At 40.3% G+C, this 18326-nt stretch overlaps 1 protein-coding gene across 1 annotated transcript in view; it reads right to left on the bottom strand.

The window, feature by feature from the left end:
* The window catches only part of LOC126260409 (CAD protein), a 543685-nt gene that overhangs the window by 15923 nt on the left and 509436 nt on the right, over positions 1-18326 (bottom strand). The window contains exons 28-30 of the mRNA XM_049957741.1: positions 12436-12758; positions 11616-11757; positions 11457-11527 (exon numbers count right to left, since the gene is read on the bottom strand). Of these exons, the coding sequence (XP_049813698.1) occupies positions 11457-11527; positions 11616-11757; positions 12436-12758 (536 nt within the window). The remainder of the gene's footprint in view (positions 1-11456; positions 11528-11615; positions 11758-12435; positions 12759-18326) is intronic.

The raw sequence follows: 18326 nt of genomic DNA, 5'->3' as shown, positions 1-18326 counted from the left end.
ATTCCTTCTATCTCTTTGTCATCTGCAGATCTAGTTGGCATATAAACTTTTACTACTTTGGTAGGCGTGGGCTTCGTGTCTATCTTTGCTACAATAATGCATTCACTATGCTGTTTGTAGTAGCTTACCCGCACTCCTATTTTTTTTATTCATTATTATACCTACTCCTGCAGTACCCCTATTTGATTTTGTATTTATAACCCTGTATTCACCTGACCAGAAGTCTTCTTCCTCCTGCCACCGAACTTCACTAATTCCCACTATATTTAGCTTTAACCTATCCATTTCCCTCTTTAAATTTTCTAACCTGCCTTCCCGATTAAGGGATCTGATATTCCATGCTCCGATATGTAGAACACCAGTTTTCTTTCTCCTGATAATGACGTCCTCCTGAGTAGTCCCCACCTGGAGGTCCAAATGGGGGACTATTTTACCTCTGGAGTATTTTACCTAAGAGGATGCCATCATCATTTAATCATTCTAAAACTGCATGCCATCAGGAAAAATTACGGCTGTAGTTTCCCCTTGCTTTCAGCCGTTCGCAGTACCAACACAGCAAGGCCGTTTTGGTTAGTGTTACAAGGCCAGATCAATCATCCAGACTGTTGCCCCTGCAACTACTGAAAAGGCTGCCGCCTCTCTTCAGGAACCACACGTTTGTCTGGCCTCTCAACAGATACCCCTCCGTTGTGGTTGCACCCACGGTATGGCTATCTGTATTGCTGAGGCGCACAAGCTTCCCCACCAATGGCAACATCCATGGTTCATGCGGCGAGATTCCATCCTACAGTTTAAAATTGCTGAATGTTGACCTACGATAAAAAGATATATTTTTGATGCCTATTTATTGTCGCAGGCATTTAAAATGGCATATTAGGTATTGATTTTTATCATCGGTTGTACCTTATGATTGATTTGAATAGCAAAACATTAACTGATAACAACTCTCAGTTGAACATGAAAGGGAATGTGTCATGAATTGAAGCCACTGAGAGTTAATTGCTTTCATATTAACTGCAAATTTTAAAGAAATTTTGAGAGTTGGGAAAACTACATGTCATGCAAAACAATTTAAACATGGTAAGTACCAAATTTCAGCATCTACTAGCCCTTGAATCTGCTGCAACTCTCTCACATTAGAGCTAAACAAACTGCATATTGCAAAGAACACAATATGACTGTTTCTATACATTGTTACGAAACCAGATAGTCACTGTGTTCATGGAAATATTCATCAAACCACTATCCAGTTCCAAGAATAGATGATGGCAACTTAATCCCTCATGGGAAGAAAACATGTTCCAAGATAGACCTCTGGAAAGTTTATTATCAAATCCCATGAAAAGAAGACAATAAACAGAAAACAGCAATTATCACATCATTTGATCTATATGAATTTAACTCTGTGCCATTGGATTTAAGGACACAATTCAGTACTTTTCAAAGAAAAGAAATAGATTGTTCAGAATATAAGCTTTCTGTGATATGTAACCACTCCAGAAGGGAAGAAACCAGGCTTGGAGACTGTACTATATGCAGGGCTGGTCTCTTGGGTATTCAGCCACCACACTCACAGATGTGCTTTGCAGCCCAGATATGGTCCCTGCTTTACCTCGGGTGGTTGTTTGTCAACAGAAGATTCACTAGGCTGTTTACCGCCAAGTCTCCTGAAGCCACCCACGGCATCTGTAGACACAAGCCATGCCATGGTAAATAGTGCTGCAGTCACAGGTGCCTGTTTGCATCCACAGAGCCATATGTCCTCATGACACCATGCATGTTTTCCTCTGCTGATGGCTATGTAAATTGATGCTCAGCCCCTTGTCTGCCACTTCCCCTCTGGGCATCAGACCAACTGCCAGCCGCTCTTGAGTCTATGCTTTGGACCACGACACCTGTCATCGATGCTACCCATCAGACAGCGCTGTGTCATACCTTTGGCGGGATCACCAGCTGCTGGATGTCCATCCGCGCCCCCCCCCCCCCCCCCCCCTCCCTGCAGGACCTATGTGTCAACAGTCCACAAGCTCACAGCTCTGTGGTATAGTGCTGTTTATCACCCATGGTACCTCATGGTACCTCTCTGATCACCACCAGTACTGATGATTGTAGACTTTGCCATAGTGGGCCTCTGCTACACATCGTCAAGATGGACTTTTAAGTTTTACACAAATGTGGAGTTTCATGTCTCAGAGCTGTATTGAGTTTAGTTCAAGGTTAATAAATAAATAAAGAGTTATTATTGTAACTTGTGAATTAAATCACTCCCAGCCACACCATTGGCAAAGGTTGTAACAGTGGCAACAAGGATAATAGTTTCATGATATAGTACTACTCTGTTGCTAGCCCTGCCTTCCCCATCGTTGGCTGTGGGGGGCTGTTGCAATTGTCCTATGTGGACATGGCATGTCTCTTCCAGTAAGATGAAATTGTGTGTGTTCATTGATTGATTACATGTTGTGTGTTGTTGTTTTGTTCCAGTCTGCTCTGGTGGCTGCTCTGGTGGCTCCTCTTTTAAGGGCTGCATTTCACTGAGATGGTTGTACTATCTGTCTTAAGAGGGGAGGAGTGTAGGCTATGCAAGACAGGGCCCCTGGTTATTTAGCCACCACAATGTATGAGCTTTGTGGGCCAGGTATGCCCCTACTTTACTTTTGCAGGTTGTTTGTTAACAGAAGATTCACTAGTCTGTTTACTGCCAAGCCTTCTGCAGCAACCACAATGCCTGCAGGCACAAAGCACACCAATAGGTGGTGTGCAGGTCGTAGTAGGCAATGCTGCAGTTGCAGGCCCCTAATTGTGATCACATGGTCACATGTCCACGTGACTCATCTGCATTCCTCTGCTAACAGGTACTTAGATCACCCCTCAGCCTCTCAACAATGAGTTCCGCTCTTGACTGTGACTGCCTGGCACCCACGGCTACCTCCTGACTCACCACCACTACCAATGACCCTGGACTTTGTCACAGTGAGTGTCCACTAAACATCATCAGATGGGCTTACCTGTTGTATCCAAGTGTGGTCTTCATGCTCTGAAGTTGCACCGAGTTTAATTCAAGGTTAATAAACAAAGAGTTGTTAATGTAACATGCACATTCAATTATTACTTGTTGCACTATTCAGTTAAGGTCATAAAAGGAATGGAAACAATCACTGTAAAGATAACTTGTCCAGAAAGTGAGAAAGAAATTCTAATATTTCTCTGTACGCTCAACATCTTTTGCCATCTTCTAGAACATACTGCATAAAACTAAGCTCCACTAATTATGAAAGGAAGACAAACCGGACTGCAGAAGAAACAGAGCAGTTTGAAAAATGCAAGGAAATTTTATTCCAAACTTCACTAATAAGTAGCAGCATTTCACTGAAATTCAAACAATTTACTACTACTGAGGAATTAAAATGTGGTTTGACATTTCAGTTGAAACCACTAGTCCACATGTATCAAAATAATTTATGATCATAGTTTTTAAGTGGTATTACAAAATGGCTCATTCAGGTACGACAGTTGTCAATAAAGCTAATATTCTTAAAATCTGTCAGGCCAAACTTTGAGCAGGATGTGCAATGATTGATTGTGGCATGTACAGATTCTCCAAGAGAAAATTACATGTCATACTAAATGACCTTTGGGAAATTCCTCATTGTTGACACACATTTTCAGATGGTACATGCTGACCGAGTGGGCCCAGCACCATCTTCCAACAGATTTATTTACTATTTATCTTTCACATACAGAGACACTAGCTGGATGAAAGTTGCACCCCATCGAAACATTGAAGCAGAGACAGGAGCAACAGCAATTTTCAGTTGCTGGAACACTGCAGCAGGCAGCATACACACAGTTTCAGGCTAGTATGTTCAAAGCTTGGGCGAAGATTTATAAAAATGACTAGAATTACTACCTACTACCTCAGGCTAATGGAAAAATTCACCATATATTGAAGAGTGCTATATGAGTCCATTCTGCAGCTAAATGGATTAACTTAATACCTACTATTCTACTTGGCCTGTGTTGCTCCTTCCAGAAAGGAAGCAATTATGCAGTAGCAGAAATTTTGTGTAGTTAACTGGATATTCTTCTGGGCACCTAAAGCCTAGGGAGAATTCCCACAGGACCAAAGAAACTCCTTTCACACAACACAATGATATTAAAAGTACAAGTCATATGTTCACTAGACTTAATAAGATAAAGAGTGGACTCACAACCATATGCAGGTCCTTATGAAGTGATTCAGTGTTTACTGAAGGAGTGTACCATCAAGAGTAAAGGTAAGTTAATCAACATTTCTGTTGTTTTACTCAAGCCAGCATATCTTTTCTGCTGATGACAGTGCACACAAGGAGTCAAAACCATTGGACCTACTGCCTGTTAACCAGGATAAAGAGTGTTTGCAAGTGCCTCATGCAATTGCACGATCAGAATGTGTGGTGACATTCTCTACTCAGTTCGCAGAAATAATTAAGTGACATCTGCACTGAGTGGGAACACACAAATTACAAGACAGTGTCTGAAAAGTAAATTATTTTTCAAGCACTTCAAACAGTATGTTCATTTGTTTCACTAAATGTCTATCAGTTTTATGAACCCTCTTTTGTTATCCACATTTTGATTTGTATGGTAAAAAAGAAGAATTGTAGGTAGCAATGAAATAAGAAGTGTAGCAAGCAAGTGGTGTTAGGCTCATTAAATCTCATACAATAAGATCAATTAACACGAGGCATAACTGTCTCAAGTGTAACAATCACAGCTTGTGACAAAGTCTCTGCTTCAACATAACGTAATATTCATTATAGGAGTGTATTTGTTTATCCTACAGCACTCTGGAACTGCTACAAAATTCAGGCAAAACTAACAGGAGGAGATAAGGTAAAGGGGATGATGTGAGAGTGAGCTAACTAATGAAAAATGGTGCAATGACGATGTTTAACAAAAAATAACTGGTGAATAACTTTTTAAATTCAATTAATATCATAATTTTAGTTGGTTACTTGTTCCATGGGTCACAATGCACGTTATATCATAATGACACGAAAGTGTCAGTTTTCACAATATTAACTTAATTGAATACATCTATAAATATCTGGACATAGCTATCAACAAAAAACTATTTAGTTTAATAATGTAAGTACGTATGTATGTATTTAATAATTTGGCACAAAATCATTTACATGCGTCTAAATTAAAATAATTCTGGGAAATAGGAGTGGCCCAGAAGGAACTGTATTCTCAGGATGCTGAGGCTCAATTGTAACAATCAATGATCTCAGCTGGGGTGGGCAGTGGGGGTACTGAAGAGGTGTGGAGTGGGGAGGGGGAGGGATAGCAGGCTAAGGGTGTAGGAAGATGCTGTAGTCCTGACTGTGGGAGTGTGCAGGGATGTAATAGGGAGGACATGATGATGGACTCTGCTACAGTGCAGCATCAGGAGGCTGTAGGGGGAAGGGAGAGGGGGAGGAGAGAAGCAGAGAAGGGGAAATGTCTATGCAGGTGAACTAGAAAGGGGGGGGGGTCATAGAAGGTATGGAGAGGGAGAGCAAAGGGCCTTGGGGCAGGTTGAGGACAAGAACTAGCAATGGATGAGGACACAGTTCCTACAGGAATGAAAGGTGTGTTGCAGAGAGAGACCCACCTGCACAATTTAGAAAACTGGTGTTGATGGGAATATTCAGATGGGATAAGCTGCAAAGCAGTCTAAATACTTGCTTCTTTCACTTGTGGCACAGTTTTTGACAGGGTGGTCCTTATTCCATCCTTACTCCCAATCGCTTACCCCTTGGTTCCCATCCCTTTGGAAGACCTAGGTGTAAGACTTGTTCCATACATCCTCCTGTTACCACCAACTTCAGTACTGTCGGGCACAACCTACCATCAACGGCCGGGCCACCTGCAAAAGCAGCCATGTGGTCTAACAACTTAGCTCACTGTGTAAATAAATGTGCATGACCACTAACAAGCTGTCCATCTGCATGGATGGCCCCCATCAGACTGTGGCCAGGCGACAGCTGGACCACCCAGTTGCTGAGATGCATTTTACTTCAAAGTATGCTTCACAGCCTGTGCCATCTGGATTCTTCCCACTAACACCAGCTTTTCTGAAATGTACATGTTAAAGCCCTCCCTAAAAATTATCCTTCATTTCTGTAAACCCCCCACCCTCCCCTCCCAGCCTCAGCCTTTGCTAGTCCTTGTCCTCCACCTGTCTCTATGTTCTTCCCCACTTGTCTTCCCACCTCACATACCATATGCCTTATACTGCCCCCCCCCCTTCCCACCCTCCTTGCTCACGTGCATAACCCTTTCCTTTTTTCTGCCCCCCCCCCCCCCACCTAGTGGCGGACTAAGCCCTGCAAAAGTCAATGAAACTAAATCAGGCCTCCAGTCTTCTTAGAAATTTACCTATTTGTAGCGTATTTTTTGTAAAAAATGAATAATATACACTCCTGGAAATTGAAATAAGAACACCGTGAATTCATTGTCCCAGGAAGGGGAAACTTTATTGACACATTCCTGGGGTCAGATACATCACATGATCACACTGACAGAACCACAGGCACATAGACACAGGCAACAGAGCATGCACAATGTCGGCACTAGTACAGTGTATATCCACCTTTCGCAGCAATGCAGGCTGCTATTCTCCCATGGAGACGATCATAGAGATGCTGGATGTAGTCCTGTGGAACGGCTTGCCATGCCATTTCCACCTGGCGCCTTAGTTGGACCAGCGTTCGTGCTGGACGTGCAGACCGCGTGAGACGACGCTTCATCCAGTCCCAAACATGCTCAATGGGGGACAGATCCGGAGATCTTGCTGGCCAGGGTAGTTGACTTACACCTTCTAGAGCACGTTGGGTGGCACGGGATACATCCGGACGTGCATTGTCCTGTTGGAACAGCAAGTTCCCTTGCCGGTCTAGGAATGGTAGAACGATGGGTTCGATGACGGTTTGGATGTACCGTGCACTATTCAGTGTCCCCTCGACGATCACCAGTGGTGTACGGCCAGTGTAGGAGATTGCTCCCCACACCATGATGCCGGGTGTTGGCCCTGTGTGCCTCGGTCGTATGCAGTCCTGATTGTGGCGCTCACCTGCACGGCGCCAAACACGCATACGACCATCATTGGCACCAAGGCAGAAGCGACTCTCATCGCTGAAGACGACACATCTCCATTCGTCCCTCCATTCACGCCTGTCGCGACACCACTGGAGGCGGGCTGCACGATGTTGGGGCGTGAGCGGAAGACGGCCTAACGGTGTGCGGGACCGTAGCCCAGCTTCATGGAGACGGTTGCGAATGGTCGTCGCCGATACCCCAGGAGCAACAGTGTCCCTAATTTGCTGGGAAGTGGCGGTGCGGTCCCCTACGGCACTGCGTAGGATCCTACGGTCTTGGCGTGCATCCGTGCGTCGCTGCGGTCCGGTCCCAGATCGACGGGCACATGCACCTTCCGCCGACCACTGGCGACAACATCGATGTACTGTGGAGACCTCACGCCCCACGTGTTGAGCAATTCGGCGGTACGTCCACCCGGCCTCCCGCATGCCCACTATACGCCCTCGCTCAAAGTCCGTCAACTGCACATACTGTTCACGTCCACGCTGTCGCGGCATGCTACCAGTGTTAAAGACTGCGATGGAGCTCCGTATGCCACGGCAAACTGGCTGACACTGACGGCAGCGGTGCACAAATGCTGCGCAGCTAGCGCCATTCGACGGCCAACACCGCGGTTCCTGGTGTGTCCGCTGTGCCGTGCGTGTGATCATTGCTTGTACAGCCCTCTCGCAGTGTCCGGAGCAAGTATGGTGGGTCTGACACACCGGTGTCAATGTATTCTTTTTTCCATTTCCAGGAGTGTAGTTGTAATGGCGGACAAAAAATGAAGTATTTATAATGTGTGTACTCTACGCTCTAGTAAATGTAATATAATATACATACTTCAAGATATAGGTGAGAAACTTGGAATACAAGTTAGCATTTTGCACAGCAACCATTAGGTAAGGTGCAAAGAAATAATAAAGGATAGAATTTTAAAAAATACCTTTTATTTTATATGTCTGGAAACAAAGTTTGAACAACCATATCAGTTAGTTTTGTGACCTTAGTATGAGCTACTAGTTATTACTGAAGTTATACTACATGTTGTGCCTTTATTTTTCTGTAATCCTGAACACCACTTAAAATCTTTTTCATTTGAAATTTTTTTTTTCAGTTGATAAAATAGACAGACTGGCTAGTCGTCCTTTATTTATTTCAGAGCAAAGTTAATTTTTTATTAGTTTCAGTTTGGGGAAGCTTCTCTCCCAAGATGCGATTGAGACACAAATGGTCCAGAAGTAGCGGATCGTAAGAACTGAAGATGGTGATGATTCACTCAAATCCCATTTAATAATAAACTGAAAAATTTTTTGGGCTGTCCATCCAGCAGCAAGATCCGTATTTGTGTGGGCTGCACGTAGCTGCCTACGATGCATTACTATTTCTTACAGTGCCTGCTCCTTCTCAAGCTTGCCATAATTTTCAACTAGATTCTCCAGTACTACAGGTAGTGTGTCATCAGAAGCTTCAAGCAGAAATTTTGTTTGAACAGTTTAGAAAGTTTTGGTAATTTCCTTCACAGCTGTGCATCGTTGTGTCAATTCTTGTGTGCATCAGTCTCTGCATTCAAACACTGACTGATAAAATATTTTTTGAATCAATAATCCAGTGTCAGGAGCTACTTCAAAAGTGTCTTTATTTGTCCTCCTACCTTGTCAGACACTGTTAATGTCCACATAATATCATTTTTAGTGCCAAAACTAACAGCTCATTCATAACTAGTTTGTTCCCTCACTAAAAACACACAAAAATTTTTAATTTTTCAGTCCTTAACCCAAAGTCAGTTTTAGAGATTGCAGATACCAATGGACAAAAATTTACTTCCAGCAGTATCATGTGCCAAGAGTTGATGTCACAATGGTAAAATCACATATAGTTAGAAGGAACAAGCTTGCTGCAGATCTAGTATTGTAGTTTGCCTTGAATAGATCTTCATACCTTTAAAAAACCTCACAACTGCTTCCATGTCTCCTTTTTATGACTAACTTAATTGTAATGAGCACTCTGTTGAGTATTAGACAATCATTTCAAACTTTTTCCTGTTCCCTCCCCACTCCATGCAAGTAATTCTCATCCGTACATAGACGACAAGAAGAATATAAATTCTCTATGGTTCCAAAACAGGTGACGCTAGAGACTGCATAAATACCACAAAGATTTAGAGAAGGATTAGCACAGGGACTGAACAGACCTTTTGGGCTAAATCCTCAAATTTTTCATTGTTCTCCTCCATGTACAACTGACGTTGACGCAGCATTGTCATAATCTCGAGCCTCACACAACACAATATCCAGTCCATCTTTCTCCAGCTGCCATTGAATATCTTCTGACGTATCCTCTACAGTCTCCCCGCCCCCAACATAATTAAACACTGAAAAGGATATTTGAACTTCCACAATGTTGCCTTTCACATGGACATATCTAATTATTTGATAATATAGGGGCAGCTCTGGGTTCATCAGGAGCACTGTTGCAAATTATTCCATAATATTTAGTCTTTTTTATATCTGCAATAATCTTTTCCTTAACTTTTTTTGGATGAAAATCATTTTGTATCCATTTTGGGAAGTAAGACAGTGCTCTCTTTGACCCACCAATGAATTCAAGTTTCGAACAAAGCTCTTTTAACATCGCATCATATTTCACTATCAACTACACAAATTCTAAGAAATTTCCTATTTGCCAATGAAGCACCTTCACAGCAACTGCAGAAAGCAAGATAATGCTGAGCTAAAGATAGTGCAATATCTAAAACATGATGTAAAATATTTCTCCATTTTGTCTCCTCATAATCAACAATCCTCCGATTATTTTTGTCAATAGTTTTATTAAGTTTCAAGTCCAAAGAGAGAGTTTTCTGTTTTTCTAACTGATAGATGTTCAGGCAATGATTCATGAGGAGTAATTTTCTCATCATTTCTATCTTTATCATTTTTCTTTCCAGTATTATGTACATCAAGTCAGTATCATGTAAAAAAAAAAAAAAAAGGTTTTTGCAGTGACAGATCATGACCTACACGTCCATTAAAGATAATTTTTTCTCACCATGTATCCAGTAGGCTTGTAACAGAGTAGATAGCAACTGTTAGGTTTGTGAATGCATGGTCATTTTCAGGTGAATATTGTATATAAAATTTATATTGTGGATATCAATAAAGCCAATTCTTCCAGTGGATGAAAGTATTTTTTTTTTATTTTACTATCACATTACTCATTATTTGTTTATCAAACAATTCTTCTATCATTTAAAAACATGTTTCGATATTACAACAGTTATTTGCTGCAAAACAGTGTAAAGAGGCCCAGGGCAGACTATCTCATCTGTTCCTCCCCCCACTTTACTCCATTAGTGCACCCCCACCACCACCACCCCCTCCCAAACCCCCTCCCCGCCCCACCCAGCAGCACAGCCTCCTGATGCTGCACCTAGCAGCCCATCATCCTGCCCCCACCACATCCTACACACTCCCACAGGTGAGCAGTACACCATTTTCTCACACCCCTACCCTACTATCCCGTATCCCGACCGCTCTCTGCCCCATGCCTTCCCATGTCCCCACTATCCCGTATCCCGACCCCTCTCTGCCCCATGCCTTTCCCATGTCCCCACTATATTGCCCAGCTGAGACCACTACTCACTGCAATCAGATAGCAACACCCCACCACAACAGTGGCCATGTGTGTGAGTTGTGCATTGTATGCATGTGTTTTGTTTTTTTCCTAAATCTGAAGAACTTAGTTTGATAGCTCAGTGTACTTTTTGGTGTGCCTGTCTGCCACATAAAACCACCTCTATGAAGAGAGTATACCCTATTTCAGACGGTTTTTATTCCCCATAGGGTGGCCTAGTGGTTGAACTAAATTGTCTAAGAAGCTCTAAAATGTGATTTTTCTAACTCAAATTGTCACCTGAAATTTTCAATCCTCCTGCTTTGCTTCCTAATTAATGCTAATGCTTTAAATTTGTTACTGGTGTAGTACCCCCTGATGTGTTGCATTGAACACGTTTTCTAAAACTAAGAGAAACCATTTGCAGAAAACCAACCAATAACCCTCCTCTATCACTGTTGGGGTTTACTATTATACTCACATCATATGCAAAGGAACTAATTCTACTGTATGTGTACTAAAATGAAGATCATTGACATACATGAGAATCAACACCTTCAAAATGTTCTACATGGTCAATATAAACATATATGTAACAAAATGATCTAAATCTGCAAAATTAGATTACTAAACAATAGCAACATATAGAAAAAAAAATAATCATATTTCCCTTCAGCACCAACAATGAGGCCTTTGCAAGGATTAGTTCAGAAATAATTTTTGTTGTACTTTTAGTAACTTACAGAAACAGCTCCTGGTTCTGGATGCCTCAAGACAACAACATCTGCATATCCAGCCATCACCTGAACCGAATCTGGTGAATATAAAACAAATTACTCAGTTTATTAAGATAATTAACTTTTGAGCAAGTTAATGAGAGCCATTACAAATAAAAAGCTTACCCTCCAGTGTTTCACCCTTTTTAACAGATGAAGAACTCTCATCCATATAAATTACTCTTCCACCAAGCCTCTGCATTGCAGCTGAAAAGCTGCAACTAGTTCGTGTACTCACTTCATAGAAAACGGAAGCCATTACTTTCCCCTGAAATTAACAAAAAACAAAAATGTACATGGTTGTGAAGAACATTCAAAAAGTAAGATCTGACTAACCACAAAAATAATATAACTGCAATAATAATGTTTCAGTATTTGTTCTCCGATACATAAAAACATCTTTCAACACACCTGCAAACACCACCACCAGAGGCCTTTGCATGATTATTTCATGTAACAAGTCATTTGGATACACTTGGAATGATGTAAGTGTTCCAAACTGTGGAGTGAAGTTTATGCTATTTTTCACTGAACAACTTTCACCATTTTTTTTATAAAACTTTGTTGTTCTAAAGTTACACTTACAAACCCACTGCAGTTACAGACATTTAATAACTTCTTGATCTCCTGTTATTTGGTAGTGAAATGAGTTAATGAATATCAGTTACTGAAGTTGGTTTAATAAGTGTTCTAGTTGATAGCATTTCACAAGAAATCAATCGTTTTGGACTAAGAGTTGAGGTAAATATAAAAAATTCCTATTAATGGTATATTATTATGGATATATAAATTAAAACTACTTACATTTATGTGAACAATTTAGGAACTCTTCTAGAAACACTGTATCATGTACTAATAATATTTAGATGACAAAGAAAAAAAAAGTATGCAACATGTGGAACTAACAATACTATGCACATAATTTGTTCCCAAAAATGGAAGTTACCCGTAATACGTGATCCAACTGTCTTTCCTTTTGCACGAACACTCTTAGTGTCTGTGCGAGATTGAATATTTCATTCAGCTGGTCCTTAGTGAACATACTGACAGAAAGAACATGTTGACCAGTGAGCCCATGGCTGAATGATGAAGATTGTCCAGGAACAACACTGGGGAGATTGGGAATGCTGTCACTCTTGTATCGCAACAAGGGCAATGGAGAAATGCTTCGCTGTGGTGCTGCAATTGGAGCAAGTCCATCATGGGTAGCAGGAAAACCAGTTTGTTGTTTTGATGAAGCCATGTCTGATATTAACTTAGAATATTTTTCTGAAAAATAAAAGGGAGAAATTTATGTAATACAATTACAGCAAATTCCAATTTGAGAGTTAAAGCATATTTGTTTCATCACTAACTGTACTTGGCCACACACTGCTGTTGCTCTGTCTGGTTCAATGAAAAAGCAAGAAAACAGAAAGCAGGTGCTTATAATATGTATAGGCATTTGATATATGAGGTGTGAGAGAGAAGTAATGAGACTAACGACACAGTGAATGATCTTGCAATGCTGTGTTGCTCTACTTGTGTAGACTGGTGTGTTGATCCCTTTCCAAAGCGCAGTCTGAGTTTCAGCATCATACAGCCATCGTTTAATTTCTGACAGTAGCATCAGTGAACATGTTTTCTTGTTGTGTATTACAAAAATGGACCAGCGGAATTTAGAACAACATTATAACTTCAAGTTTTGTGTTAAATTTGGGTACCCATAAGTTTGACCTTTGAAAATTTGAAAGAGGTCTATGGTGAACATTCTTTATCAACAGCACAAGTTATCAACAGGTACAAATAATTTTTGGAAGGCTGTGAACTTGCTGATGACTAACTTTGCTCAGGGAGACCATCTTCAAAAACCAACGAAAGTGTCAAATGTACATGTGCTTTTGTGAATTTATTCCACCAGGACAAACTTTCAACCAAGTGTTTTACAATGATGTTCTTCAAAGGCTTAAGAAAAGGGTGAATTGAGTGACACCAGACATTGCAGGCAAGTGGATGCTGCACCACGACAATGGCCCATGTCACACGGCCACATCTGTCTCAATTGTTTAGCTCAAAACTCATTTGACCTTATGATGCTTTTCTTTTCCCAAAATTGAAAAATGTCTTAATATGATGTCATTTTGGGACTCTGGAGAACATTAAAAAGAGTGTGACTGACATGTTAAAGCCCCTACCAAGTGAAGCCTTTCAGCACTTCTACTAAGACTGGGAACAATGACTCCACTGGTGTGTAGGTACTGAAGGAAACTACTTTGAAGGGGACAATATTGTTCAAAGAAGAGAGGGGAGATTTTAGTAGATAAAAAGAATCAGGCTCATTACTTTTCTCAGAGAAAAAAAAATCTCTCACAGAGTTATGACTAATAAAAGATTTTGCCTGAAATTTAACAACTTCCTAATATGAAGCCATAGCAAAACTGTACGAGGTTAAAGTAAAGCAAGATTTCCATTTATTTTGTTGTCATTGATCTGGTGAATCTAATAAAACATGTCCCAGATGTATATCTGCAGTAGTTTTCCAGAACATCCAGTGAAGCAAAGATGTAATTTCGTAAAATTTTTAATTTATTAACTACTTAGCCCAATTTGTTTTTTAAATTCCAGACAATTGCACAAAGTTTTCAACAGAAGTTATAGAGAATTTAGTTTTGGAAAAATAATTGTAATAATGTTAACTGAAACTGTATGAATGTGTCATAATCTGCTTTTAATAATACCATAGCACACGTGAATTCATCAAGTTAAACCAGAAAAAACAAAGCTCAGGAAGTTGTACAGTGTACATACAGTTTCACAAAACATTACATTCACAATAAATATTCAAAAATGTCTCCACCAAGTTCAGTGTATTTAGTTGCATGTGTATGAACAGATTTTATTGCTCGTTTCAGTTTCACAGGGTTGTTCTTAATTTTGTCTATTTCATTCACAATGTGAGCAAGTAATGCCTTACGCATATTGACTTTGTGCTCATAAACTATGTCTTTCATCCATCCCCATACACAAAAATCAAATGATGTTAAATCAGATGATCTGGGTGGCCACAGAAGTGTAGCACCACAACCAATCCATTTCTGGGGAAAATGTTCAATTAAATGTGTAGTAACAGCGTTGGTGAAATGTGGAGGTGCACCGGCATGTTGAAAATACATTTGCAATCGCATAGCAAGTGTAACATCTTCAAGCAAGTGGGGCATTTCTTCGGAATTTTAAGTATGTCTCACCAGTTAGACATCCTGGTCCAATAAAATGTGTGTTGATTCATCATCATCATCATCAAGCACTCATACTGATTATAAACGAGAGGTAGAGAACCTGTCTCCCTTAACATGCAAAATACTCCGATAATGGTTCATGCATTCAGAATCCTCTGAGTTGGATAATGTACACAACATTCGTTAACTGCAGCCGTAGTATTACCCTCACATTTCCCATAAATAAACACCATACCAGCATATTCCTCTGTCATAAATTTGAAAGGCATCCCTATTTCATAAATATTCTACTAACTCCAACAATTACTATGTGATTTCACTTAAATACACTGTTTTTTTACTGAAAAATACACAAAACTAACTCTTTTCAAGGTTAGGAAATGACTGAAACAACTCACTAACAGTTGCTAACAATGACATAAATGTTTCTACATTCTTAATATAAAGTAAAAAAAAAAAATTACTTTTACAAAAATCTTTGCTTCTCTGGATGTTCTGGAAAACTACTGCAGATACACATCTATGACACATTTTATTAGATTCACCAGTACAATAACAACAAAATAAATGGATATCGTGCTTTACTTTAACCTTGTACAGCTTTGCGATAAGTTAAAGCTTTTCAAGAATTTTGCCAACAACATTTTCGTATTATGTATTTTATACATAGGGTGGTCAGAAACAATCTGAAATGTTTGTGAGGCTGTTGGAGGTAGGATGTGCTTAGAAATAATTGTTAAGAAAAAATTCAACACACTTTGCTGATCCAAGTTAGTTAATGTTGAAGTTAGCCAATCAGGTCATTGAAAGTGCAAATTCAAATGGCCCAACAAAAATGGTGTCACTAAACACATGCTTTATTTAGTTTTCTCAAACCAAGCAAGAGACTGATACAAAAATTAGACGTGGGGCAGTAGTAAAGATCGAACCCGAGCCAAAGGCAGAGCTGTCTCATGCACTGTCATCTACACTTTGAGAACAACTGACACACTAACTGTATATAGTGGTTCACTTGATTTGTGTGCGCAATGGCCTGATTAGCTGACTTCAATGTTAATTAACTTGCTAACAGTGAAACATACTTAATTTTTTTCTGAACAATTATTTCTCGGTGTAATCTACCCTGCAACACCATTACAAGCTGTGCAGACTGTTTCTGACCACCTTGTATACACAGGGTGCACCATTTTAATCCATGGTGGAGAACAACAAAGGATGGAGATGAGATAACAGCAAAATGGTTTATCTAAACGTTGTAAGTGGCAAAGAGGGTCACACATTGCTACTAGTGGCCATGACTTTGAAGGTTATTTTCTAGGTGATTTGAAGGTTAAAGTGGTTTTTTTCCATGGGAACCCTAATATTTGAATATTTGATTCAAGATTTGTAAAGACCGGCAAATTTCACATATAAAATGATACATTATTATAGTTTCCCATTTATACACTGTAGAGCCAAAGAAACTAGTACACCTGCCTAATATCATGTACATCCCTCACAAGCATTCAGAAGTGCCGCATCAAGATGTGGCATGGACTCAACTAATGTCTGAAGTATTGGTGGAGGGAATTGATACCATGAATTCTGCATGGCTGTCCATCTATCTGTAAGAGTACGAGGGGGTTGAGATCTCTTCTGAACAGCACATTGCAAGGCACCCCAGATATACTCAATAATGTTAATGTCTGGGGAGTCTGTTGGCCAGCGGAAGTGCTTACACTCAGGAGAGTGTTCCTGGATGCAGTCTGTAGCAATTCTTGATGTGTGACATGTTGCATTGTCCTACTGGAATTGCCCAAGTCTGTAGGAAGCACAATGGACATGAATCCATGCAGATGATCAGATAGGATGCTTACATAAGTGTCACCTGTTGGAGTCATGTCTAGACGTATCAGAGGTCCCATATAACTCCAACTGCACACACTCCACACCATTACAGAGCCTTCACCAGCTTGAACAGTCCCCTTGCTGACCTCTGTAAGTTCACAAGGTTGTCTCCATACCCGTACACATCCATCTAATTTGAAACGAGACTCGTCCGACCAGGCAATGTTTCCAGTCCTCAACCATCCAATATCGGTGCAATGGGCCCAGGCAGGGCATAAAGCTTTGTGTCATGCAGTCATCAAGGGTCAACCAGTGGGCCTCGGTTTCTGAAAGCCCATATCGATGATGTTTCATTGAATGGTTTGCACGCAGACACTTGTTGGTGGCCCAGCATTGAAATCTGCAGCAATTTGTGAAGTAGTTTCATTTCTGTCGCATTGAACGATTCTCTTCAGTCATCACTGGTACTGTTCTTGCAAGATCTTTTTCCAGCAGCAGCAATGTTTGAGATCTGATGTTTTACTAGATTCCTGATATTCATGGTACACTAGTGAAATTGTCATATGGGAAAATCCCCACTTCTTTGCTACCTCATAGATACTGTGACCCATCGCTCATGCACTGACCGTAACACCACATTCAGACTCATTGAAATGTTGATAACCTGCCAACACAACAATAGTAACTGATCGAACAACTGCGCCAGACACTTGCTGTCTTATGTAGGCATTCTGACCACAGTGCAGTATTCTGCCTGTTTACATATCTCTGCAGTTGAATACGCATGCCTATAAGAGTTGCTTTGGCGCTTCAGTGTGTATTACATATTTATTTGTATGTGACCTATGTATAAAAATAGATATGTAAAAATGCTTGCATTTACCTGCTATGTTGTGTCAAAATTTGAAAGCAGTAGGTGAAGAACTTTCAGACACTTAAGATTTTGAACATACGAACATTTACATTTTTATTTACACAGATTTATAAAATTAGCTAACACTCACATTTAAAGAAATGGTAATGGTTAAGGCGACGAAATCTACAAAGTCCATCCTGTAAAATTAAAAACCATTTGTCACCCTTTTTTATGGAAGTATATTTATGTAACAAAAATATAATCAATTACTACAGAACATGATTGCATGCAAAGTGCAAAACACAAAAAGACAACTTGAGCTAAATGTTTTGTTTGAACTTTGGGGCTGATTCCCTTTCTTAATCACCAAGTTTGCTCTGCTGTAAAAGCTCACTGTTGTTAACACTATGACTTCTGCAAACAAAAGAACATAATACAAATCAGAATCAGTCATCAGAAGTCACCTTTTCGATTCTGGTAATGTAAAATTGGGAAATAACGTATGAGAATGTTATAATTCATGCCTAATGAATCCTTATGAATAGTGACTCACTTCATTTGGCCATGCTTCGCATTTCAGATGTGTGCGTGTACAATGGCCCTCAATGGTACCATTTCATCTATTCAGACAGTGCACATTCCTTTATCTTGTGATCGGCATGAATAACATTTGCAATTTCTGTTACATATTAAGTTGTCACTGTGAATATTTTAACTGATGTTTCCATGTAATATCGATGAAGCTAAAATTGTACATAAATTTGCTTTTTGCAGAGAGAGCGAGACAGCGAGAGTGCATGCACGCCCACATGTGTACCCTTGATGACTGCACGACACAGGGCAACATAGGGCACCACCCCAGTGGACTTATGGGAAGTCACTGGGGCAGCCAGGAATTGAGTGGCACAGTGGCTGAAACTGGCCAGAATGTTACAAAAT

The sequence above is a fragment of the Schistocerca nitens genome, chromosome 1 (assembly GCF_023898315.1).
Source record: "Schistocerca nitens isolate TAMUIC-IGC-003100 chromosome 1, iqSchNite1.1, whole genome shotgun sequence".
Taxonomy (NCBI): domain Eukaryota; kingdom Metazoa; phylum Arthropoda; class Insecta; order Orthoptera; family Acrididae; genus Schistocerca; species Schistocerca nitens.
This window is presented reverse-complemented; position numbering and strand designations above follow the sequence as displayed.